This window comes from Staurois parvus, unplaced genomic scaffold (assembly GCF_062004578.1).
Source record: "Staurois parvus isolate SC_StPar_1 unplaced genomic scaffold, SC_StPar_1.0 ptg000361l, whole genome shotgun sequence".
Lineage (NCBI taxonomy): Eukaryota > Metazoa > Chordata > Amphibia > Anura > Ranidae > Staurois > Staurois parvus.
In genome coordinates, this window is record NW_028318157.1 from 5,470,340 (window position 1) to 5,497,788 (window position 27,449).

Genomic DNA, 27,449 nt, shown 5'->3' on the forward strand with positions numbered 1-27,449 from the left:
ACTCCTGGCTATAACCAATTATTTACCTACCCATACGATACAGCTGCATCTTTAAACGGCCCCATCAATTTCTGTGACATTACTAGGGCAGTTTAACCCACTGCTGTAAACAATGAAAACTATGAAAATCCTTTTTTACTCTTCTTATGATCACCATATTAGGCCATCTTACTGCATGTGTACTATACTAAACAACTAGTAAATCCTCCCCCACAATCTTGCAGCGTGTCCTATTATGGAATCTCATAACCAAGATCCTGCCTTTTGTACTAGCTAGAATGATAAAGCAGATCCCAAAAAACAAAAGCACAAACATTTACCTGGTTGGTCATTTGCCATACGCAATCAATAAACTGAAGGAAGATTGGGGATCTGTCAGCATCTGCATGATTGTCATCTCCATGACCCACTCTCTGGAAAAGATCAAATAGAATATTCTTAAATGTCAAAAAAGAACCTCTTTTAATACATTTGCTACAAAACTTTCTGAATAATTCCAAAGCACACATTTAGCAACACGTCTCAAACATCAAATAAATTGATGGGGAGTCACCAATAGGCAAAACACATGCCAAAAATTGCTCAAGGCCCTAACCCTTGCTAGCGAAAATAAAGAAAACATTTCAGTTAGAGATCAGCTTTAACCTCTTCCTTCCCATAGAAATGGTTCTACCAGGATGATGCCTGCAGCTACAGACATGATCCCGATATTTTTGTTTTCAGCAGGCAAATTCCCTTTAGTGAAAAAGCCATCCAAGCTGATTGCTAAGATTGATTTTACAGGTGGCAGGAGTGGCCTAACCCCTAGACCCCTCCCCCCCTCCGGTGCCTCCCCGGGCTCTCTTGTGCAATCGGCTTACCATCAAGGTTTCTGGAGATCAGATTGTCTCTGGTCACCTCTATGGTATTAGGAATTAGAAGTATCTTGTCACTTTTGGTTTCGGTCCTTTGTTTACAAGCTATTACTAGCTTGTACAAGCACCAGATCAGACCGATCTTGATCTGATGCTGTTAAAATCAGAGGAAACAACTGGTGTCTAATAGACCCCAGATGTTTCTGTAAGGAGGACCTGTCACTGCTGATTGTTGTCACAATGGATGTTTACATTCCCTGTGACCTCAATAAAAGTGCACAAAGGTGAACGCATGCCTTGGTCCTGCATGCATACGCAAACGCCCATCGTACCACACGAGTGAGGTATCATTGCAAATGTCAGAGCGAGAGCAATAATTTTTGCCCCAGCCCTCCTGTGTGACTCTAAAATGGTAACCTGCAAAGACATTTAAAGAGTCCCCAATACAGATTTGAAGGTGCTCTGCATAGACAGGTACAACGTAGTTTGGCACGGTTCCACAGGGGTATGTAGTTTTAAAGCGTGATATGTTTGGTATCTATTTATTTGGTGTAACATCATCTTTTATATTTCACCAAAATAAATGGGTATTATATTGTGTTTGTGTGCACTAAAATTCATGATTGCAGTCAGTGTATCTTTTTCAAAAACCATTGTGCAAATACCGTACGACGTAATGTTTTGGGGTTCCAAGTAATTTTCTAGCAAAAAAAATGATGATGAATAAGCAATCCTTGCCATTTACTTCTTATGAATACAAACAAATCACAGCAGACAACACAATTAAATCATCGACTTACCATAGCAAATCTATGGCCAAAGCTTATCCACTCTTTTTCAATTAGGACCTCAAATCCTTTGATGGTTCTGTAATAGCTGTCCAGCATTAGCATAGCCAGAGATGTAAGTTGTGCTGTCCGATCCCAGCCATCACTGCAATGCACTACCACAGAGGTCTTACTTGATTCAAGTTTATCAGCAATCCTCACTGCACCAGCCAGAAGCATCTGGAAACAAAAAGGTTTATTTTAAAGGATATTCCAGTGGAATACAACAGAGCAGGTTTCAAAATGTGACCATCAAGATATTTAAAGGGAAGTGAAAGGAGTTACTACTGCCATGTATAACAAAGGATATTTGTTATATTATCAGCATATGAGAAATGTGTTGTGTTATTGTGTATATTTACTTTAATATATATGAAGCCTAATTCTGGGAAACTTAAAAAATATTAGCTCTTGCAATGGAGCTGTGCCAGCAATGCAAGGGTTAATTGCTTGTTTAGGTCTAGGGGACACAGAAAAGAAAATCTACTTACCCGATCAGCTCAGCTGTTAGACCAGTCACCACACATCTTCTCCTCCCATGCCCCAGCAGTCTAAGTTCCTAATGTCATCAAGACCAATGCAGAGTCCTTAGCACTGCATTGGATATGATGACGCAAAGGGAAAGTCTGCTGCTGAAGCGTGGGAGAGAGGAGGATCAGGCAAGTTAAGTTTTAACCTCCCCTAAATGAGCAGTTAATCCTTGCAGTGTGGGATTAGCACCATTGCAAGGGTGGATTTTTATATTTGCCAGCAATGGGCTTTAAGACTACAAAATAAAGAAAGAAGAAAATAAAATAGTACATATTGTTTTTAGTATTTAGGATAAGCTCACCTTTTGGACAAAAATAATAAATGCACATTTTTTTGCAGGTAAAAAAAATGTGCATTTATTATTTTTGTCCAAAAGGAGCCTGGAAAGCATTGCACCAGCGATCAGCAATTTATTAAAAATAAACTAAAAAAACCACGTCTATAAGTATTCACAGCCTTTCCTCAATACTTTGTTGAAGAACCTTTACCACCAATTACAGCCTCAAGTCAATCTGAGTATGATACTACAAGCTTGGCACACCTATTTTTGGAAAATTTCTCCCATTCTTCTTTGCAGTACCTCTCAAGCTCCATCAGGTTGGATGGGGAGTGTCGGTGCACAGCCATTTTCAGATCTCTCCAGAAATGTTCAATCGGGTTCAAGTCTGGGCTCTGGCTGGGCCACTCCAGGACATTCACAGAGTTGGCCCGTAGCCACTCCTTTGTTATGTGGGCTGTGTGCTTAGGGTCGTTATCCTGTTGAAAGATGAATCGTCGCCCCAGTCTAAGGTCCAGAGTGCTCTGGAACAGGTTTTCATTAAGGATGTCTCTGTATATTACTGCATTCATCTTTCCTTCGATTCGGACAAGTCTTACAGGTCTTTCCGCTGAAAAACATCCCCACAGCATGATGCTGCCACCATGCTTCACTGTAGGGATGGTATTGGCCAGGTGGTGAGCGGTGCCTGGTTTCCTCCAGACACGATGCTTGGCATTAAGGCCAAAGAGTTCAATACTTGTTTCATCAGACTAGAGAGTTTTGTTTCTCATGGTCTGAGAGTCCCTCACGTGCCTTTTGGCAAACTCCATGTGGGCTGCCATTTGCCTTTTACTGAGGAGTGGCTTACGTCTGGGCACTCTACCATACAGGCATGACTGGTGGAGTGCTGCAGAGATGGTTGTTCTTCTGGAAGGTTCTCCTCTCTCCACAAAGAAACACTGGAGCTCTTTCAGAGTGACCATCGGGTGGCTTGGTTACCTCCCTGGCTAAGGCCCTTCTCCCTCGATCGCTCACTTTGGCTGGGCGGCCCGCTCTAGGAAGATTCCTGGTGGTTCCAAACTTCTTCCACTTAAGGATGATGAAGGTCACTGTGCTCACTGGGACTTTCAATGCTCCAGATCTGTGCCTTGATACAATCCTGTCTCAAAGGTCTACAGACAATTCCTTGGACTTCATGGCTTGGTTTGTGCTCTGACATGCACTGTTAACTGTAGGACCTTATATAGACAGGTTTATGCCTTTCCTAATCATGTCCAATCAACTGAATTTCCCACAGGTGGACTCCAATCAAGTTATGGAAACATCTCAAGGATGATCAGTGGGGACAGGATGCACCAGAGCACAATTTTGAGTGTCATGGCAAAGGCTGTGAATACTTATGTACATGTGGTTTTTTTCTCGTTTTTTATTTTTAATAAATTGCAAAGATTTCAAAACGAACTTCTTTCACATCATTATGGGGTATTGTTTGCAGAATGTTGAGGGAAAAAAATGAATTTAATCAATTTAGGAATCAGGCTGTAACATAACAAAATGTGGTAATAGTTAAACGCTGTGAATACTTTCTGGATGCACTGTATGGAAGGCCTCTCGCAAAATTATAAAACATATTCTCACATGGAGCGTGTTAAAGATAAAGATATGACCCAGGTACATTAACATCATAGGTAAATCTCCACAATTTATGAAAACACAATTTAAGTAATTTTAAGCATTTATGAAACGGATTCTAAACTAGATTTCCTTCTTCATATGGAAAATGCTAAATCAACAATAGAAGATTTGTGTCTGACTCCAAGCACTGCCAACAGCCTATACCTGAGACATTAGACTATAAGAAGTACTTTATAGGAATAAACACCCCGCCCCGCCCCCCCCCAAAAAAAAAAATCAAAATATGGATTGGTCAGACATTCCTCCTTTCGACTTAAAGTGATTGTAAACCTCAGAGATGAAATATGAACAAAGCATATCCCTCTATAGTGCGTACCTGTCTCTATCCAGAGCACCAAGTATCATTTCAGTCTGCTGCCTCAGTCCTTTGCTATTAGCATGAATCACGTCTGACAAGTTTTCCTGACACCAAGAGAAAAACAGTGACAGGAGAGAGACCTCCAGCAGATTGACAGCCTCAGCTCTGTTCCTGTGAACTGTGTGAAGGGGGGGGGGGGTGTCCCTTCCCTCCAATCGGCTCTCAGAACTCTCCTCCCTGAGCTCTGCAGTGTGTAAATTTTTTTCTGAAAGCTGAGACGAGCTTTATAAAATGTTGCACTTTGAAAGGATGTAGAGAAGAGATGGCTGCAGCTAAACATATACAATGTATGTAGGAGGATTTGTTTCATCTCAGTGTATCACCTGAAGCCAGTCACCTGACTGGGTATATGTAAGGGTTTACAACCACTTTAAGTTCTCATTTTTACCAATTGCTCCCAACACAACAATGATCTCAAATGTCACCTGGTGAGCAGGGAATTTAAACATTATACAAATTACAGGCACTTACACTCCCTTTAAAGACATCTTCTATTTTGTAAATGTTAATGTTTTGCTAAACTTTAATGAATTGTTGATATACGAAACTCACCAGGATGTATTGGTAATAATAACATACATTTTTCAAAGAGCAGCGTATATAAACTCTTACCAAAAAACTACCAACAACAGCTTTTTTAAAACCAAACATTTCCTGAGGATAACAAAAACTCAGGATTCATACACTTTTGTATCTACAAGTCTATAGTAACCACCAAAACACATTTACTTTCACAAAGGTAGTGGACTTGGCAGGTTCTTCCTGCTGATACTGTGAAATGCCTGCAAGGGTTCCCATTAGGAAAAAGAAATAGGAGGCAAAATGTGACAATATACAATTATAGCAAACTCTCAGTGCTAGAACAGCAAATATAAATGATTCTATTTCTGATGACTAATAAAAGCAGGTTGAAAATGTGGTATAAAAAAGGCTGAGTGTGTCTTTTCCTGTGGCAGCATTGTCCAGTTTTAATTAATATAGTGATGGTGTTAGAGTTAGAATCTTTTATATATTGCAGTCTTTGAATAAAGATTATAATGTTAATACATCCCAGTGGGTTTTGTATAACCAGTTCTTTCAACGTTGTTGTTTCTCTGTGAGTCAATGGGAAGTTGATTGTCATGGAAAAAATGAGTAAACGCTGATGACAGATCTTACCCTTATGTATTCAAGCCAATGTGTTCCATCCACGTTGGTTAGCCATCGTGACTCATCAATGGCTGGATAAACAATCTCCTTCAGCTTACGCAGGGATTCCCTCATGACATGGATGTTGTGGATTTCCAGGAAAATGAGCTCTGCATTGGGGTACGCAGTCTCACTTTCATACCCGCCTCCTTTTGCCTGCAGAACACAAAACACAAAAATTAGAGCAGAACATCCCTCGGAAATCTCATATAAAGAATCATACATTCTACAAGTCCTTACTCACTTTAAGTGCAAAACCAAAATTCCACTAAAAAGATTGGTGTAAAATTATACACCGAGATCATCACAGAGGACAAGGGGGCACTCTTACATCTTTAGGAAAAGAAATGCGGAAAGGTTTCTTCACATTAAAAGCTGTGAAAATGTGGAATAGACTTCCTCAAGAGTTGGTTCTGGCCAGCTCAGTGGATTGCTTTAAAAAAGCCTGGATTATTTCATAGATACACAGAATATAACTGGATACTAACATTTATAGGTAAAGCTGATCCAGGGAATATCCAATTGCCTCGTGGAGGATCGGGAAGGAGTTTCCGATTGCCTTATAACTTTTTTTTTTTCTTTATGGTTGAACTAGATGGAATTTTGTCTTGTTTCAGCCAGACTAACTATGTAAGCTAAATATTTCTTGTGTTCAGATAATTTTACTGTTCAGACATTAGTGACTGCTATCCATATTCCATGTATGCAACGAGTATATACAGTTGCGCTCAAAAGTTTGCATACTCTTGGAAATTGGAAATATACAGTACCATTTTTAAAGGAAACATAGGTGAGCTAAACACATTTATTTTTTATTGGATTTATATTCTGTAGGTCATAACAGAATTGCAAAATCATAAAACAAAACATTGCAACAACAATGATCCTTGTTCAAAAGTCTGCATTCCTTACATTCCTAATACTGTGTATTGCCCCCTTTAGCAACAATGACAATATGCAGTCTTTTGTAATAGTGGTCTATGAGGCCCTGAACTCTTGCAGGTGGTATAGCGGTCCATTCATCTTGGCAAAATGCTTCCAGGTCATGCAAAATCTTTAGTTGTTTTACATGAACTGCACGTTTGAAATCTCCCCAGAGTGGCTCCATGCTATTAAGGTCAGCAGACACTGATGGCTACTCCAGAACCTTCACCTTTTTCTGCTGTAACCACTGGAGAGTCAACTTGACCTCCTGCTTAGGGCTGTTGTCATGCTGGAAAGTCCAAGAATGCCCCATGTGCAGCTTTCATTCAGAAGAATGCAATCTGTCTGCCAGTATTTTCCGATAACATGCTGCATTCATCTTGCCATCAATTTTCACAAGATTCCCAGTGCTTTTAGAGATCATACACCACCAAAACATCAGAGAACCACCACCATGCTTCACAGTAGGGTTGGTATTCTTGTTGCTATAGGTCTTGTTGATACCTCTCCAAAAATAGAGCTTATGGTTGCGACCATAAAGCTCTATATTGATCTTGTCACTCCAGATTATAGTGTGTCAGAAGCTGTGAGGCATGAAAAGGTGTTGTTGGGTATATTGTAACTGGGCTTTTTTAGGTTATTAGCATAGTAAAGGCTTCTTTCTGACAACTCGACCATGCAGCTCATTTATGGTCAATCATCGTTGTACCGTGCTCCTTGAAACAACCACACCACCTTTTTCTAGAGCAGCCTGTATTTTTCTTGAGGTTACCTGTGGGTTTTTCTTTGTGTCCCAAACAATTCTTCTGGCAATATTGGCTGCAATCTTTCTTGGTCTACCTGACCTTGGCTTGGTATCGAGATTACTGAATTGTCCACTTCTTAATAAATGATTGAATGATTGCCATATTTCAGGCTTTGGATATTTCTTTATGTCCTTTTCCATCTTTATAAAGGTCCATTACCTTGTTACACATTGTCTGACAGTCCTTTTCTGCTCAACATGGCTCTAGCCTGCTCAGTGCTTCCACGTGAGAGCTAACAAACTCATTGACTATTTATACAGATACAAATTGTAATTTAAAAAGCCACAGATGTGGGAAATAAACCTTTAATTGTCATTTTAACCTGCGTGTGTCACCTTGTGTAACATAATTGTACTTCCATGTTCTGTGTACTGTGGTAGACCAAATATAGTGAATGCAGGCTCCTGGGTGTAGTAACACTTTAAATAAAATACAGTTTTTTTTGGCAATTTCAATGCCAAAGTTGCACAATTTCTGCCAGGGTATGCAAACTTTTGAGCACAACTGTATGATGCAAGGACTATTAACTCCTGGCTTGAAATACAGAAAAACTACCCCACCCAAAGTTACTTTACAATTTAATTACAGGTATTTTTATAGTGCTGACAATTTACACATGCTTATATACTGTACAATCGCATCAGTGACTTCCCTCAGAGAGATTATAATCTAAGGTCCCTACCATACATAGCTTCACATACTAGGGCTAAATTAGACAGAAGCATACTGTATTAACCTACCAGCATGTATTCAGAGTGTGGGAAGAATGAGTACCCCAAGGAAGGGAAAATGCAAATTCTATGCAGGCACTGTCCCTGTTGGGATTCAAAGTGAGGACCCTAGCGCTGGAAGGTAGAAGTGCTAACCACTAAGCCAATGTGCTGCCTAACAATTTATATAAAATATCGATGTTTGGACAAGTCATGTCATTTACCCAGGAATCATATGGTACAAAACACATCACCAGTGCCTCACATTGCTAAAGCAAGAGCAGCTGTCTGATTTGTGGGTACAAAGTATAAACTAGGCTAATTGCTGTACACACACTACAACACTGGTCCCCAGTCACAAGCACGTATACACCAAGAGATAGCTCCATTCATCATAGTAGTCAGGCATTTTAGCAAATCTTAATCAATCATACATAAAAGTGATTAGCAAGCAAGTTTATCAAAATCCCAAGGGAGTGAACATAAGGCGCTGTATGTTCTATCAAATGCAAAACATCCAGTGCCTGTTACCCTCAATCTGAACCACTGCAGCCCTGATTCCATCATTCTGAGAGACATCATAAACAGCATTTGATCACATAAAGGGTTCTAGCTTCTTAGAGCATACCTATCCTAAACCACTAGCTTAACCACTATTCAGTCACAGACATTTTTTTTTTATTTTTGCACATGTTAAAATGCACAGTTTTAGGCCTGAAGAATAGTTAATACCCCCCATCCCAAACAATTACTTTCTGACAGCAGAGACCCTGGAAAATAAAATGGTAGAAGTTGTATTATTTTATATATTTGCACACATTTCTCAAACTCCTTTTCAGAAAAAAGAAAGTTAATTTTAGTGCAGATACCAAACATGCCAAGCCTTATGGTGCTGGGCGCCTGGGTGGAACCACTCAGTCTAATAACATACATGTGTTCAGTATTCTTATGTCTGATCGCTTACTCTGGGTTTTTGTTTTATTTTCTTTTTTACTTGTTTAATGTACATTTTTTCTTCTTGTTTGGTTTTTCTGATTGTTCTTATACATGGATGTACCTATTTGTTGCTGCTGTATGTGTTGAATTTACAGGCTTTGATACTCCAGAGCTGTGACAATTCCTTTCGTATACACTATTTGCTGCGTAGTATTTTGCCATTGTATTGGCTTGACAAGTAATTTGTACGTGCAATTTTTTTTCAATAAATGAAGTTTAAAAAAAAAACAAAAAACACATCAAGCCTTAAAACTGTAAAACCCCCATGAAACAGCAACAAAATTCAATACTCAAAATTGTCTATAGACAACACTTTAAAAGCCTTTACAGGTTATCAGTTTAGGCCCAGGGATGTCAAACTGGTGGCCCTCCAGCTGTTGCGAAACTACAAGTCCCATCATGCCTCTACTTTTGGGAATCATGCTTGTAACTGTCCATCTTGCAATGCCTCATGGGACTTGTAGTTCGGCAACAGCTGGAGGACCGCCAGTTTGACACCTGTGGTTTAGGGTTAACTGTGAATGATGGCCTTAAGTCAGCCATACATGGATCAAAATTCGGCCAGTTCAGAAGGTACTGGCTGAGTTTCAATCCATGTATGGGCTAACTAGTTGTGCACGTGTCGATATTTTGATCAACTTGTGTACATCCAGCGTGTTGGGTTTTTCCTTAAAGCAGAACTCCATTAAAATTTTTGTTTTCACCATGCAGTAGGGCTGTGCCCCCAACTGCATGGATCAGCTGCTAATTTTTTTCTAGGTGTGAGCACAAAGCTCATACCCGCTTGACCAGCTGATCCTCCAGAAAACCGCGCTCCCCCACAGTAAAGAGGTGGACTGCTTCTGTCTATGGAACATGCTGATGTCAGGAACATTTACAAGGCTGTGGGGGTGAGGGCAGGAGGTGAAGGGCTAAGTCTTGTGTGGGGAGGATCGGCGGGTCAGGTGAGTATATCGCCGCTGTTCTCTCCCCTAGAGCAAAACGAGAAGTTAATAGCATTGGCAAAAATGGGCGGCAACACATGTACTGTACAATCACATCAGTGCCTGCCTTCAGAGAGATTACAATGTAAGGTCCCTGCCTTACATAGCTTCACATACTAGGACTAAACTGGACAGAAGCATATTAACCTACCAGCATGTATGCGGAGTGTGGGAAGAACTCCGAGTACCCCAAGGAAAGGTAAATGCAAGCACTGGGAGAACATGAAGATTACATGCAGGCACTGTCCCTGTTGGGATTCAAAGTGAGGACCCTAGTGCTGGAAGGTAGGAGTGCTAACCACTAAGCCAATGTGCTGCCTAACAATTTATATAAAGTACTGATATTTGGACAAGTCAGGTCATTAACCCAGGAATCACATGGTCCAAAACACATCACCAGTGCCTTACATTACTAAAACAAACTGCCTGGGTAGAAAAGCCTGTCCCCTGCCAACATGCTGTTCTCTGCAGGGAAACTGTGATCTCTTTTTAAAGGTGTGGCATGCCTCCTGTGTGTCACACATCTAAAAAGAGACCACTGCTTACTATAAAGAGTCAGGGTCACACTGTGCAGCTGCTGTCTGGGGACAGGCTGTTTTTTTTTACTCAGGCTACAGCTGCTTTAGGAAGAAAAACTGTAAAACGTTAAACACATTTTGATGCATCTGGAACTTATTTAGTGGATTTAAACTGAAGGTTCAATTTCACGTTAAAGCTATGCTAACAGCCTTATTGGGACTGATAAATAAAGTAATAGTGTAGAACAGGGGTCTCCAAACTTTTTAAACAAAGAGCACTGTTACTGTCCTTCAAACTTTAGGGGGACTGAACTGTGGCCAGTGGAAGAAGAAAGTACCCTGGCATCAGTGGGAGAAAACAATGCCCCATCATTGGTGTCAGTGGGAGGAATAGTGCCCCATCATTGGTGTCAGTGGGAGGAATAGTGCCCCATCATTGGTGTCAGTGGGAGGAATATTGCCTCATCATTGGCGTCAGTGGGAGGAATAGTACCCCATCGCTGGCGTCAGTGGGAGGAATAGTGCCCCATCGCTGGCGTCAGTGGGAGGAATAGTGCCCCATCGCTGGCGTCAGTGGGAGGAATAGTGCCCCATCGCTGGCGTCAGTGGGAGGAATAGTGCCCCATCGCTGGCGACAGTGGGAGGAATAGTGCCCCATCGCTGGCGTCAGTGGGAGGAATAGTGCCCCATCGCTGGTGTCAGTGGGAGGAATAGTGCCCCATCGCTGGTGTCAGTGGGAGGAATAGTGCCCCATCGATGGCGTCAGTGGGAGGAATAGTGCCCCATCAATGGCGTCAGTGGGAGGAATAGTGCCCCATCGATGGCGTCAGTGGGAGGAATAGTGCCCCATCGATGGCGTCAGTGGGAGGAATAGTGCCCCATCGATGGCGTCAGTGGGAGGAATAGTGCCCCATCGATGGCGTCAGTGAGAGGAATAGTGCCCCATCGCTGGTGTCAGTGGGAGGAATAGTGCCCCATCGATGGTGTCAGTGGGAGGAATAGTGCCCCATCGATGGTGTCAGTGGGAGGAATAGTGCCCCATCGATGGTGTCAGTGGGAGGAATAGTGCCCCATCATTGGTGTCAGTGGGAGGAATAGTGCCCCATCATTGGTGTCAGTGGGAGGAATAGTGCCCCATCGATGGTGTCAGTGGGAGGAATAGTGCCCCATCATTGGTGTCAGTGGGAGGAATAGTGCCCCATCATTGGTGTCAGTGGGAGGAATAGTGCCCCATCATTGGTGTCAGTGGGAGGAATAGTGCCCCATCATTGGTGTCAGTGGGAGGAATAGTGCCCCATCATTGGTGTCAGTGGGAGGAATAGTGCCCCATCATTGGTGTCAGTGGGAGGAATAGTGCCCCATCATTGGTGTCAGTGGGAGGAATAGTGCCCCATCATTGGTGTCAGTGGGAGGAATAGTGCCCCATCATTGGTGTCAGTGGGAGGACTAGCAACCCATTGTTGGTGTCTTTGACAGGTACTATGCCCCATTGTTGTTGACAGTGGAGGTAATAATGCTCCAAGACAAAAAAATCTGCAGCACTAGCCCCATGCACTTAATGTGCATAGTAGGTTTGAACATAAATTAATCTATGTACATACAGTTGATCCATGTATGGGGAGTAAATACCTATCCCCAATTATAATACTTCAGATTCTGATTATCTGGGCTTGAAAATCCATTAGCACAATGACCACACTGGTGCACCCATGTGCACCTTTTTCCTTGTTCCCCACATTATCCAAGCGCTGAAAAACCAAACTGGGCCATAAGCATGTAGGATTTATTTTCCACATGTACATCCTTAGATAATCCATTATTAACGTACAGAGCTAAAAGTGCAGCAACCAGTTTATTATAGCAAAGAAAACTCAACTTACCTTGTTAGTGTCAGCAACACTGTTCTGCCTGGCATCAAAGATAATAATTTTGTGCGATTGGGCATTGGCATCCATTATAGTCTGTAAATACTTTTCATCTTCTTTACATCGCTTATCATTGGGCCCGACTAAAGGCTGGCTACAGCGAGTTATTGTAGCCTGACTTTCAGGGTGGATCCAGGACAACACCTGCAAGAAGAAGTGCTTTTAAAACAAAACTGTAAGGGTAGGATGCCCTCTCATACACCAAAGGAAGAAAGGGTAGGATGCCCTCTCATACACCAAAGGTAGAAGGAGTAGGATGCCCTCTCATACACCAAAGGTAGAAGGAGTAGGATGCCCTCTCATACACCAAAGGTAGAAGGAGTAGGATGCCCTCTCATACACCAAAGGTAGAAGGAGTAGGATGCCCTCTCATACACCAAAGGTAGAAGGAGTAGGATGCCCTCTCATACACCAAAGGTAGAAAAAGGGTAGGATGCCCTCTCATACACCCAAGGTAGAAAGGGTAGGATGCCCTCTGATACACCCAAGGTAGAAAGGGTAGGATGCCCTCTGATACACCCAAGGTAGAAAGGGTAGGATGCCCTCTCATACACCCAGGGTAGAAAGGGTAGGATGCCCTCTGATACACCCAAGGTAGAAAGGGTAGGATGCCCTCTGATACACCCAAGGTAGAAAGGGTAGGATGCCCTCTCATACACCAAAGGTAGAAAGGGTAGGATGCCCTCTCATACACCCAAGGTAGAAAGGGTAGGATGCCCTCTCATACACCAAAGGTAGAAAGGGTAGGATGCCCTCTCATACACCCAAGGTAGAAAGGGTAGGATGCCCTCTCATACACCAAAGGTAGGAAAGGTAGGATGCCCTCTCATATACCAAAGGAAGAAGGAGTAGGAAGCCCTCTCATACACCAAAGGTAGAAAAAGGGTAGGATGCCCTCTCATACACCAAAGGTAAAAAAAGGGTAGGATGCCCTCTCATACACCTAAGGTAGAAGGGGTAGGATGCCCTCTCATACACCAAAGGTAGAAGGGGTAGGATGCCCTCTCATACACCAAAGGTAGAAGGGGTAGGATGCCCTCTCATACACCAAAGGTAGAAGGGGTAGGATGCCCTCTCATACACCAAAGGTAGAAGGGGTAGGATGCCCTCTCATACACCAAAGGTAGAAGGGGTAGGATGCCCTCTCATACACCAAAGGTAGAAGGGGTAGGATACCCTCTCATACACCAAAGGTAGAAGGGGTAGGATGCCCTCTCATACACCAAAGGTAGAAGGGGTAGGATGCCCTCTCATACACCAAAGGCAGAATGGGCAGATGCCTTGTCATACACTAAAGGTAGCAAGGGTAGATGTCCTATTCTAGTTACCCCATGAACAGCAATACTGGCTGAAGCCATGTTTCATTTATCCCAGCATCTACCGACAGCTTCCTTTTGAACAGTTAATCACATTTCTATTTCAACTATACACAATCTCAAACATCATCTACTAGTCCCCTGCTTACCGGGATACGTCCTTTAGCTCTAAATGCTCCCACTCTGGCCAAGTCATCATCTGCTACACTCGTCGGTACAACAAAGACAGCTGGATATGTGTCACACAGCTCATAGTTACTGTTTATCTTGGTGATCTTCCAGCTCTCATTGGGCAAGCCCTGTACAACAAATAGGTAAAACAATTATTCTTCATTCACTAGAAATGTAAGAACTGAAATTATATTGATTTCAAGTGGGAGTTCACCTTAGTACCTCATAAATGATTAAACCAAATGGTCAAAAACTGGTACATTTCAGTACACTTGTGCTTGATTTATAGCATATCATATTTCAAATGTAAATGACCTAAATGCTAATGTTAAAATTCAATTTGGGGAATTACCCTTTCACTGCTTGTTTAGGTTTTAATTTGCAGTAAAATGCATATATACAATGCCCCACTTCTACCTTTAAATCAAATATTCTCAACAGAGGACCTATACCCCCAGTGCCCAAAACATGTCCTCAACATGTGGCCTGCTGTGCTCCAGACCTTAGCTCAGGTCTGGAGTATAGGGGACTTTGGGTTTTTGCACCACACCCAGGAGCTAACTTAATCAGCTTCAAAACTTGGATTTCTCCCATAAATGTTCTGTCATAGTGTAGCACAACACAATGCTTCTGCATTGTGTTATCTACACTTTATGGTAGTCTGACTGTCCTGGGACAAAACAGCACAGAGCTAATCCTGCTATTCCCTGCCTCTCCCTCTACAGTCTTTAGCTCTAAAAGCTTTTATTTTTCTTGTTTTTCCACAACATAGTTTATATACTCATAATACTCTTTACGATACCACTACAGATGAGCATATACAGGGGTTAGACAAAAACTTGGAAACACTACATGATTTGCAGGTGTGAAAGTGATGACATGTTTCATGTTGAAAGTGGAAGTGACGCAATATACTTTTGCTTCCGCTGTATGATGAGACACCTAGCTAACAGGTGGGAAACCTTACTTTCGTCATTCACTGTGTGTGCGTTGCTAGTAATATGGAGTCATGGAAGAGCAAACCCAGATGCTCCTGCGCTTAGGAATGGACTCAGTACAGATTAGGACCACATCACGAATGTCCTGGAATATGCACACCTTGCTGGCCTCAAGAGACCTGAATAAAGAAAACAAACAGAGGGAGCACCGGCCTAGTGCATTACCTTACAAAATGTGTTTAATAAAAGATAAAAGAAGGTATTGTACTCACAAAATAACAATACAGTCAAAGGCACATCATAAAGGATCAGCTCTGTCCAATCCGCACTACGTGTCTGTCCGCATTGGGAACTATGGACTTCCAACTGGCTAACGTGTTTAGAGGACTTGCCTCTTCCTCAGAGCCCTGTTCCTTTATGATGTGCCTTTGACTGTATTTTCATTTTGTGAGTACAATACCTTCTTTTATCCTGTATTAAACACATTTTTTAAGGTAATGCACTAGGCCGGTGCTCCCTCTGTTTGTTCTCTTTATTTTGTATAATGGAGTCATGTCAGAGCTTACTGGGCTTCAAAGAGGGCAAATTGTTGGTGTCCACTTAGGTGGTGCCTCTGTGACCAAAGTTGCCACTTTATTTGCCGTGTTGCAAGGTGTAGTGACAAAGGATATGAAGGCATATAGTTTCTGGGAAATCAGTGGCTGATGAGCATAAGCGCAGTCGACATAGTCAACTGACCGAAAGAGACAAAAGGACATTGTGCAAGATTGTGTCCCGAAATAGGAAAAAAACCTGTTGCAAAAGTGATGCAGAGCTCAATCTTAGTCCTGTGAAGACTGAGTCCTGTGAAGGCTAAGATTGAGCACTGCTGTCACTTTTGCAGCAGGTGTTTTCTTATTCCGGGTCACAGTCCTGCACACATTTTGTAAAAATGAATTAACACTTAACAAACACATGGGGCCAAAGAAACATTTGACAGTGTTTCTATACTGGACGTATACGTTTTATCTTCCAAAAGAAAAAACATCCTACTCTTCACAGTCACACCTTATTCATGTCATCAGTTTTCGGTAGCACCTATATTTATTTGTGAGCAACTATTTTCAAGGCCAAAATATCTGATGAGCATCTTGAGAATTCATTTAGAGTTGCTACTCCAACCAACTGAACAAGATATTGATGTGTTTATAAAAGCTGTATCAAATATTGCACTAGTTTTATGTTGCCCTCTTTTACCTTTATAATAAAAAATATTACAAACATTTTATTTTATTATTCAGATAGGTACATTATCTATATCAGTGATTGTCAACTTGTGATCTTCCCAACCTTTCCTGCTCATCAGCTATCCTTATTGTCAGTGTAATTTATGTGTGGCCCAAGACAATTCCTCTTCTTCCAATGAGGCCCAGAGAAGTCAAAAAGGTTGGACACCCTTCTGTAAGGGGAGAAAAGGCTCTCCCAAAACAAAACTAGTCAGTCAGGGAAGGAACTGAGAAAAAGAACTGAAAAGCAGCATTTTGGAAGTGTGCTTGCTTTCTAAAATTAAGGTAGAACAAATTCAATAACTTATTAATATCCTAATCATTCATGATAGCAGATGTAAAAACAAAGCTATTAGGTAGCACCTCAAGCTCTCTATAGTTAGTATATCAACCACCAATGACCCATATTAAAAAACAGTATTCTTGATTTCTTAAATAAAAAGAGGTTTGTGTGATAATACTTGTAATGGGTATATCTTCAATTAAATCCCCAAAATGTATATTATGATGAACCAAAAGCCATCTGCATGAAAAGCTACCAAAAACTGTTAGGCCTCATTTACACCATACGTGTAAAAAACTGATGGAAAAACCACACAGATTTCACTTGTAGAGACATCAGTTTACATCAGTTTCATGCACGATTCAGTGAGTTTTATATACTTTGCAGATTCCTATGCAGAAAAAAAATCTGCAAGTGATATTAATGTTGTGGTATGAACAGGGCACATATGGAACAACTGTTTTCTTTGCACCTTTGCAGAAAAACTCATATCTCTCCACATGGTGTGAATAGGCCTAAATAAGTGACACAATTAATAATCATTTTTTAGTTTAACTATTATGCCTTAAAATGATCCTTATATCGGGAATACCTTTTAGTATACTTAATGTGTGTAGAATGTATAGTTGAACTGCATTGAATTGTATGCTGTACTTATGTAGTATGGTTTTTTTTGTTTTTTTTTGTTTTGTTATTTTAGATATTTTTGGTATTTTTGCAACTTAACTGTTGAAAGAGAAATGAAAAAAGAGAAATGTCATAAGCTCCAGGCTATTGTGGTCCTTTGTGGTCCTGTGGTCCTGTGGTCATGCTGCAGATCAGGAGCTGGAACCAAGATTTAGTGAGGAACTGTACTGGTATACAAACCATTTACAGTGGGTATAGAAAAGAATCACCCCACCTTTAAAATAATTGCATTTTGTTGCTTTGCAGCCTGAAATGAAGACAGACACAAGTTTTTGTTTTATCCAGCTGTATTTACTCAGTGCAACTGATAACTTCCAAGTGAAAGATACAAAACCAACAAATTCAAAAACAGAAAAAGTAAAAAAAGATTCCCCCCTTGTGCCAGTATTTTGTTGAACCACCTTTTGATTTTATTACAGCTTTTAATCTGTTGGGATATCTCTACTAAATTTGTACATCTAGGACAATGCAATATTTGCCCACTCTTCTTTACAGAACTGCAGTCTTCAAGTCATTCCACAGGTTTTCAATGGGGTTTAATTCTGGGCTCTGACTAGGCCATACCATTTTTTTTCCTTCAACCACTCTGTGGTCATTTCTGCTGCGTGCTTTCTTTGGGCCACTTTCATGTTGGAAGGTAAACCTTCTTCCCATTGACAATTTTCTGGCAGCAGATTTTCCTCCAGAATTTGGTGGTATTTTGCCCCATCCTTTTTTCCTTCTATCCTGACAAGTGCTCCAGTCCCTGCTGCAGCGAAACAACCCCATAACAAGATACCACCATTCCTACATTAAAGCTCGGAGGTGGTAATATTTGGATGGTGAGCTGTATTGGATTTCTGCCAGACATATCAGTTAGTGTTGAGGCCAAGTCATTCCATGTTAGTCTCATCTGACCATAACACCTTTTTCCATTTGGCCTCAGAATCATCAAGGTGTGTTTTGGCAAAGCTCAATGGTGACTGCATGTGACCCTTCTTGAGTGGCTTTTTTTTTTTGCAACTCTCCCATGCAAGCCATATTTGTGGAGAATTTGTGATGTCACATGCACACAATGACCACAGTTTAACTGAACTTGAGCAGTTCTACAAAGAGTGGGCAAATATTGCAAATTCTAGATGTGTAAAGTTAGCAGAGACATATCCCAACAGACTAAAGGCCTGGAATTAAAGCAAAAGGTGGTTCAACAAAATACTTACACAAGGGGGGTGATTCTTTTTCCATCTCAGTGATTCTGTTTTTGAATTTTTTCATTTTTCTTTCTGACATGTTGGTGTTGTGTCTTTCACTTGCATGTTCTAAGTTGCACTAAGTAAATACAGATGGATAAAAAACAAAAAACTGTGTGTCTTCATTTCAGGCTGCAAAGCAACAAAATGTGATTATTTTAAAAGAGGGGTGATTCTTTTCTATGCCCACCGTAAAATACTTTCCAGATGCCTGTATCCCTTTTACTTTAAAGTGATTCTAAAGGGGTTTTTTTTTTTTTTTTTTTTTTATTATAACAGACATGTTATACTTACATGGGCAATGGTTTTGCACAGAGCAACCCTGACCCTCTCCTTTTTGTGTTCCCCACCATCTGTCCTGGTTTCTTCCCCGTGCCTCCATTAGCAAGCATTTTGCTATGGCGGCACTTGAGCAGGTTCACTCTCGAGCCGTGCTTCTGTGAATGGACACTGTCCATTTACACAGAGTGTGGCTCGCACCTGCCCCCACTCTCTCCTCACTGGTTTTCTGCCTGTAATTGACAGCAGCATGAGCCAATGGGTCCCGTTGCTGTATGAGTCAATAAGGAGAGAGAGAGACCAAGGATAGATGCTGCTCTCATGCACATCGCTGGATCCCGCATCGCTGGGACTCGGGTAAGTATAAAGGGAAGCTGCACACTGAAGATTTTTATCTTAATGCATTAAAGTAAAAAGCCTTCTGCCTTTAGAGCCACTTTAAAGGAAAATTTCACCTTTTTAACAAAAAATTATAAATGCACATTTTTTTGTAGGTAAAAAAATATGCATTTATTATTTTTTTGTTTCTGGAGCCTCTAAAGCATTGCATCAGAGATCAGCAGATTAGTGGTGCCATGCAGGTCTCTTGCAGACCTGTCAGTGTATCTGTAGCCGAGCATCTTTTTTCTAAGGGCAAGCAGATACTTACTGACAAAAAGACTCAATGAACTACTATGGCACTGTGGAGCGCCGTGGTAGTTCATTGAGAACTACAAGCCAACAGTCGAAAAGGCTGTTGAAACTTGTAGTGTTCTCTATCACAGAATACTGTAAATGAGTGACATGGCCGGGCGGGTGGAGCCCCACATGTACACATTTTTTAAAATTGTGACATCTAGCGGGGAGAAGACCCCTGAAGGTGGGTATAACATGTTACGAAAAGTGAACTAATCCTTTAAAGGAGAAATGGCAGGTTATATACAAAGAAAAACATGCCCATGGCCAACTCTGATCCTCATAGTGCACTAAATACATAGTTCTCTAATAGTAAAATTAACAAAAACAAAATGTGTGTGTGCGTAAGTATACACTGTGTGTATCTATCTATCACATACACACAGGCATGAACACACACAGTATATGATACATATTACAAGTACCATGAATCAGATATATAGCTATAAAGTTAAAGTACGATTTTGCTAAGTGTATTACACCATACCTGTCTCTTGTATTCTGCTGTAGGATCATAAACTTTCCATCCATCCACAGAGAATTTCTCTTTGTAACTAAATGCAAATAAAGGCTAAAAGAAAAAGGCAACATGGGTTAAGGAAAAACATTGTAATTGAATAGATCAGTCATGCTGTTAGTTGCAGGGGATGTATAAGGCATTGCACTCAGAAGCCTCTGAACTCTGACCCGGCACCTGCTGCAGTCCAAGCTGTTAGCAGTTCTTGGCTGTAAGCTCATGTGCTTACCTACATATAGAAAGGAGTCACAAGGTAACTGGTCCTCCTTATGAGATGAACCAAAAATAGAGCATTCAGCACCCAACTCTGAGCAAACGGGTCAGAACATTTCACCTCCATCCACCACTAGGAATACTTGTCCAAGACAATGGCAGGAGTAGTAATATTAGATCCTTGTAAGGATGAACCTTTTCTGACAAAACAGAGATCAGAGAGAAATCTCCTCTGCAATATAAATCACACAACCTATGCAACAGCAGGAAATCATATAGGGAGATTTTTTTTTTTATCAGATTCACCAAATACTCATATACATTTAAAGGCTGAATTCACCTTTAGGAACATTTTATATCTGGATTTAGAGAGTGTAACCTGTAACATGTTCCTAAGCACTGGCTCCCACCCCCAGAGCACTCTTCCTCTGTGACAGCATGTGGGGGTTCTTCTTCCCTGCAGCCACTATCGCATTTAGCCCTCATGCACACAGGATATTTTGATAACGATGGTAACGTTAGCTGTGTAAAGTCATGTTAAAAACGAGTTTTTCAGCTTCTTTTTAGTGTTTTGGCATTAGCATTTAGCGGAATTTTGCCACGTTTGCATTTTGTACACCAAAAGAAAAAATTTTTTTGGTCAAAAAAAGTGTCCAAAAACGCCGGTTTGTGGCGTTTTACCGCATTTTTCAGTGTTAGAGCATTTTTACAGCTAAAAACTCCTCTAGAAACCCACTACTCCTTTGCGTTTTTTCCAGCCAAAAAAAACGTCCCAGCCGAAAAGCATTGATTACAGTTTATGTGTGCATGGACACATAGGATAACATGCTGGGGGGTTTACTAGCTGTAGAAAAAAAAAACGTCAAAAGCCAAAAATAGCAGCTGTAAAAACGTCAAGTGTGTATGAGGACTTAAAATCGGCTTGGCTGTGCAGAGCTCCACCTGCACAATCGCATCATTCATTCACAAAGATCTGTGAATGAATAAACTACAAGTCCTGTCTTAAACCATGGCAGACGGACATTTAGTTCTCAATGGACTACAAATGTGTAATCAGTGCACTGGTAATCCCTTCACACTTCCCCTTGCTTTCAAAACTAAAAGCCGATCCAGAGGTACAGGAGAGAGCTGGAGAGAGAGTCTGCAGGAGCCTTACACAGCATCCACGACGGACTGGTCATGGTTGCAAAAGCTTTGCAGGCTCTTGTGGAAAAAATGTTTATGCAAATTTTTTTCCTGAATAATAATAATAATATTAACCCAGCAAGCTCCTGCACAAAAGCAAAGTTTCATTGTGAATTACAGCACAGACCTGGATCAAAATACACAAAGCACATGAGATTGTGAATACACATTCCACTTGTAGTTGGTCAATAGTTGCTTATCATAGAGTTTTAAGTTAACCCCACTCCAGCCCCTCTTCCCTAGCCCCCTAAACTATCCTAAATTTAACCCCCACCCGGGTGCTGGCTGTCAAAATCTAGTGTGGTGTGGCCCATTAATGTCCCATAGTCCCAAATGTAATGTACCTGAGCTGTTGGAGCAACATCCTAGATTTTGCCGGTGAGGATGTTAATAATGTTGGAGCAGGTAAGCAATAACCTGGGTGGGAGAGTTTGAGCCTAGAGATCATTAAAGATTAAAGCTGCCCATAGTCGATGCAATTTTCTTTCCTGCAACCACAGAAACGAACAAACAGCAAAGAAAATGGCTTGATTCCCGCTTTGCTTCTGTGTTCTCCTGATGTGGAGGGAGCTGTCCCCACCAGAACACAGTGATTATTGCTAGTGGCTATAGCCGCTGGCAATAGTTTCATGAAAAATCAAACAGGCTGGTTGCACCAAAATCTTACATCAATCAAATGCAATACAATCAGCCTGCCCATAGATGGTTCCAATTTCGGCCGGTCCCTGATGAACGGACCAAGGTGCAAGCCATTTGTGGCCAGTGTTCGTAAACTAACAAACGTCTCTTATTTGCTTCCTTTTGTTCAGTGGAATATATAACAAAGAGTTTCGTCACATCCGTTTCAAAAGTGTAATCATGACCGTCTTATCTTTCCAGAAACCTTGTCAACTGATGACTTCCTGTGCTCTCTGCCTGTGCACCACTGTTATGTTTTATTGTTCTGGGGACTACAGGACCCCCATCCACCTATGTTAGGACAAAGGAACGGGGGGGGGGGGGGTCCTAGAAGGTTCTGTTGTCCTGACATATAAGGCTTAGTGAGTGTTGTCATACTATGATAGGAAGTGTGTTACTGGCAGGATCACCAGGTGAAAACATAGGGGGAAAAAACTAACACACAACCACCGCAGTACTGGTAAGCTGCGATTAGATGTTTGTATTTGGGTTTAGATACGCTTTAAACGTAAACTTTAGGAGATGGCTGTCAACACATACCTTAAAGGAAGGGTTTGCGTTAAACGTTTTTAGTCCTCATGCACACATGTTTTTGGCTTTTGATGTTTTTTTCTACAGTTAGTAAACCCCCCAGCATGTTATCCTATGTGTCCATGTAAACATAGAATGTAATCAACATTTTATGGCAGGGATGTTTTTTGGCTTGAAAAAAAACCCAGGGCTAGAGGGTTTCTAGAGGAGTTTTTAGCTGTAAAAATGCTCTAACGCTGAAAAAATGGTAAAACGCCACAAACCGGTGTTTTTGGACATTTTTTTTACCAAAAAAAAGTAACACTAAAAAAAACAAACATGGAAAAATGCTAATGCAAAAATGCTACAAAAAAAAAAAAAAAAAAGCTGAAAACTCATGTTTTTAACGTGACTTTACACAGCTAACGTTACCAGCGTTCTCAAAACACCCCGTGTGCATGGAGCCTAAAAAGTAGGTGGTGTGTGATAAGATCGAGCTTTTAAAGTAAATTTGTACTGAGGCTGCAAATGCAGAATTCTAGCTCAAAATGCTAGCTGCTTGGCTGTCAGTCACTAACCTAAAACAAGCGTGCAAAATAGGAAAGTCACAACACCTGATCTGACCGGATCAATAAGGGCTCATGTACACTGCAGCTGATAAACTGACATTCAGGAGCTGTTCTGTGTTTATTTCAGCAGCCCCTGAACTCTCCCTAATGTTTTCCTATGTGTCCATGTACACATCATTGTTTACAGGCAGTTGAATTTACAGTCATTTTTTTGAACGCATCAAACTTGCGTTCAGGAGTAGATTTTTACCAGCGTTCCAAATGCCAAATGCTTGTAAACGCGTGTTATCGTGGTTAACCGCGTTTATAAGCATTTTTTAACTGTTCCATGTCCAGATGCTGTCCAGAGCCTTTTTTTATCATCAGAAATGCATGCAAACCATTTTCCATGTATTCACATGGACCTAGCACACCAGCGCAGTCAGTTCCAGGTTTTGCGTGAAGGAAAAAAATGGTAGAACGTGCTGCATTATGCTCATGATGGGATCCATAGTGAATACAACCAGAAAAGACAGGTCATCTCAACACATACTGCTCTATCTGCTTCTGCTCTCTCTATTTCCCTCAAAATGTCTGAAATAGTTAATTTTTTACGGTTTTTCAGTGCATTCTGGGCAATTGGGAAGGTCTTCTGAGGTTATCTTTTAAAAACGCTTCTGAATGCAAACGCACATAAACGTGCTATGCAAACTCAGCTAAACTGCCGTTTTTTAACCTACGTTTTCCAGCAGTCAGCTTCCATCGTTCAGAAGAGTTTTCCAAACGCCCCGTGTACATGAGCCCTAAAGCTATTTATTCAGCATGAAAGACAGGAAACTAGCATTTTCAGAGGGAGGTGACAAAAGTTACAGCCTGCATACTTCTTCAGTTTAAGAACAGAAGTAGAACTGCACACTGACAACCACAGAATAAAGAGCAGAACAAGTGTAACACAGAGCCCTCCACTCACAATCCTTGGAATGAGATCTCTCAGGCTATATGGTATCTTGTGTTTTATACAATCTACTATGAAACAAGCAAGACAAAGTGACTGGCCTGGAAAAAAGTACCCGTCTCCAGGGCTGTGATCTGATCACGATACTAAATCACTAACCCGGAACAAGCATGCAAGGCTGGAGTCTAAGACTTCGCCAGATGCATGCTTGTTCCAGGTGAGTGACACTATATAGTGAAGCCAAATTCAGGACAACAGCTCAAACCAATTAAGACAAGTCACCAGTGGTAGCTGCCATATTTTCATCCTCACAGGTTCACATCAACAATGCACAAGGTATTGAAAGCCTGACGCCAGCCTTACACCCATAGATTTACCCCAATAATAAGAATGGAGGAATCTCCCCTGGAGGCCATTGTATTTAGACAGCCCTAGTAACTTTGGCAGTCTGAATACCAGACAGTGACTGCTCTTGATAGCATGTAGTCACTGTTTAGCTGACAATTTTCCACCCGGCTCCTTCAAATTTTTTCAATCTACATTTGTTGAGCTAAAGCAATTCTAAAGGTTAATTTTATATTTTTGGAAAACAACAAACATGTCTAGACTTACCTACTGTGTGCAGTGGTTTTGCACAGAGTAGCCTGGTTCCTCCTCTTCTTGGGTCCCCTGCAGGCTCTCCTGGCCGCTCCCTCCTGTCAGGTGCCCCCACAGCAAGCAGCTTGCTATGGGGTCACCCACTGCTTTGTGTGTCAATTCACATACGGAGCCGTGGCTTGGCCCTATCCCCTCTCTCTTCATTGGCTGGCTGGCTGTGACTGACAGCAGCAGGAGCCATTGGCTGTCTCAGCCAATGAGGAGGCAGAGACCCAGAGACAGCTGAGACTGTCATGCACATTGCTGGATCTCCATGGGGCTCAGGTAAGTATTGAGGGGGCTGGGGGAGCTGATGCACACAGAAGATTATTTACCATTATGCATAGAATGCATGAAAGTGAAAAACCTTGAGCCTAAGTGGTGCCAACAAAGCACCCACAACTCAAAATTCAAGACGTGTATGACCAGCTTAAGACTTTGTCGTGTTTGTTTTCATTATAGAGTGCATGAAATACAAAATAAAATATAACCAGTACAGACATTACATTAAGGTGGTAGTAAATTAAAAAAAGAAAAAAAAAATTGGGCCCCTGCAGGATAATGTCACACTTTGCAATTATACATTGCATACTAGCACATTGTGACAGACATACCCTATAACAAAGCCCTCCAGCAGCGTGCTTTAGGCCCTCCATCTTCAACTGGTGTTCCTTCCAGGTTTGTGGGTTTCGGCCGCAGGAGGAATGGCTACGGCACAGAGTTCTGAATGAACAGCACGGTCCATTCAGAGCCCAGTGTGCATGAGCAGTAACGTCACCGGCTGCTAATAAAGTGGATAGCTCCAAAACCAGCCTTTCTCAACCAGGGTGCCCAGGCACCCTGGGGTGCCTTGAGGTTTCTTCAAGGGTGCCTTGTCAAAATGTCTAAAAATTGCCCAAAACTTGTATACAAGCCAGCGGGTGGAACAAGCCTGCCTTTTAGTTCCACAAAGCCACAGGTTTTCATTGTGCACCATTATGACCTTCTAGCCGCCGGCATCCTGACAACCAATGACATCATCAGTTGATAAGGAGGATGTCAGCTGCCTGCACAGCATCCTAGTTTGACCCTCCCCTGCCCCTCTCCATCAGTGCTGGGGTCACATTAGCTCAGTGATGGATAAAAACGGGAAGAAGAGAAACACTGGCATACTAGTCAGTACCAGTGTGCAAAAGTGTATTTGCTTTAGAAAAATAAATCACCTCTAATGTTGGGTGTCCTACATGTGTGGATGTTGCTACGTTATATAATACTATTAGAATAGTTTTTCACATTTTAAAATGAGGTGCCTCAAGACTGTCCATGATTTTTAAAAGTGCCTCGGGACCGTTCATAATTATAAAGGGTGCCTTGACTGAAAAAAGGTTGAGAAACACTGTCCTAAAACAGTGAGGAGATATTTACTGTACCTAATGGAAAGCCTTATTATAGGCTTACCTGTACGTAAAAACCATACAAGTGACTTTACTACCACTTTAAAAGAAATGTCACTCGGTGATATTGAATGGAGGGGTTATGATTTGAGTGCTTGCTGATGTTCATCTCTGTGCCACTTATTCAGCTCCCATGAGGAATATATTCAATTTAATCAAAAAGCAATTTATATGTTATATTGAAACAAACTTTTAGTTTTGGATAGGGTTAAGACACCTTCAGGTTATCGTCTTTTCTGCCTGTGTTACACTGGGGATTTTGTTTTGATTTCCTTTTGTGTCTTGAGAACAGAAAGTAGAGGATTTCTCTACTCTGCTAAGGTCAGCACTATTTCTAATAATGTTCCCTCCTCCTACTACCTATCCTGCAGTATCTACCGGTATATAAATTAAAAAACTCAGCCTGGTCATGTGTTCCAGCAGCTCCAGCTGTAAGGGGGAGCTCAACAACTGATGTACATTTCTGGAGCTACGACATCCCCCACTGCCTTCTTTTGCTCCTCCGTAGCCGATGCTCTCACCTTTCTTCTGAAGCTGCCGCTAATTGACAAAATGGAACCATAGCTGCAGAACCACATGATTGGACCAGACTAAAAAAGGTAAATACACAGAACTTTTTTATACAGGGTATCTAGGATAGGTAAGAGATGTAAGGAACATTTTTAAGAATAGTAAAAGTTAGGCTTATCTTGCAATTTAAGTTAATAGGAACCCATCTTAGACATTTGCCATAGAACATGTGTCCATATTGAAGACTGCCCCTCATTTTCTACTCTGCTGACAATTCTAAAAAAAAAAAAAAGTTTTGTAGAAATAGTATAAAGGACACACTCCACTGGTCCACACAGCTTACATACCTTTATTGATAACAAATAGACAAAAAACACTCCTTAGGCGGTATAAAAAGAATATGTAAGCAAGCGCTAATTGAGACTAAGTATGAATATAGGCAGTGTTTGCCACTCTAGTGGGGCTTAAGCAAAACATGGATGAAAAGGATGAACCGGCCAAATTTCAATCCATGTACGGGTTAGCTGGTTGTACACAAGTTGATCTATTAATCAACTTGTGTACAACATCCTGTTGGGTTTTCCCTGAACGATCAGTACCGCCAGCTATAGACAGCAATGCTGATCATTGTATTCTGCAAGAAGGGAAGGCTTCCTGCCAATAGAATAAAATAGCACAGTGGGAAGGGGGGAAAATGGCTTTTTTTTTTGTTTAACCCCTAGTTGATAGGGAAAAAAAAAAAAGGATAATTTATTAGTGGACGTAAGCTGGCCATATGTTCTACAATTTTCTTTGGAAAAGAAAAAAAAAATTGTAACATATATGGCCAGCCTTAGTCAAATGTTCT

General features: G+C 41.3%; 1 protein-coding gene across 8 annotated transcripts in view; it reads right to left on the reverse strand.

Annotated features, from left to right (window-relative positions):
• The window catches only part of MTMR1 (myotubularin related protein 1), a 146,697-nt gene that overhangs the window by 38,274 nt on the left and 80,974 nt on the right, over nucleotides 1-27,449 (reverse strand). For all 8 annotated transcript variants that reach the window (XM_089684942.1, XM_089684940.1, XM_089684939.1 and 5 more), the window contains 6 exons: nucleotides 19,905-19,988; nucleotides 14,040-14,189; nucleotides 12,530-12,718; nucleotides 5,683-5,868; nucleotides 1,655-1,861; nucleotides 321-413 (listed from right to left, as the gene is read on the reverse strand). In XM_089684942.1, coding sequence (XP_089541068.1) covers nucleotides 321-413; nucleotides 1,655-1,861; nucleotides 5,683-5,868; nucleotides 12,530-12,718; nucleotides 14,040-14,189; nucleotides 19,905-19,988 — 909 coding nt within the window. The remainder of the gene's footprint in view (nucleotides 1-320; nucleotides 414-1,654; nucleotides 1,862-5,682; nucleotides 5,869-12,529; nucleotides 12,719-14,039; nucleotides 14,190-19,904; nucleotides 19,989-27,449) is intronic.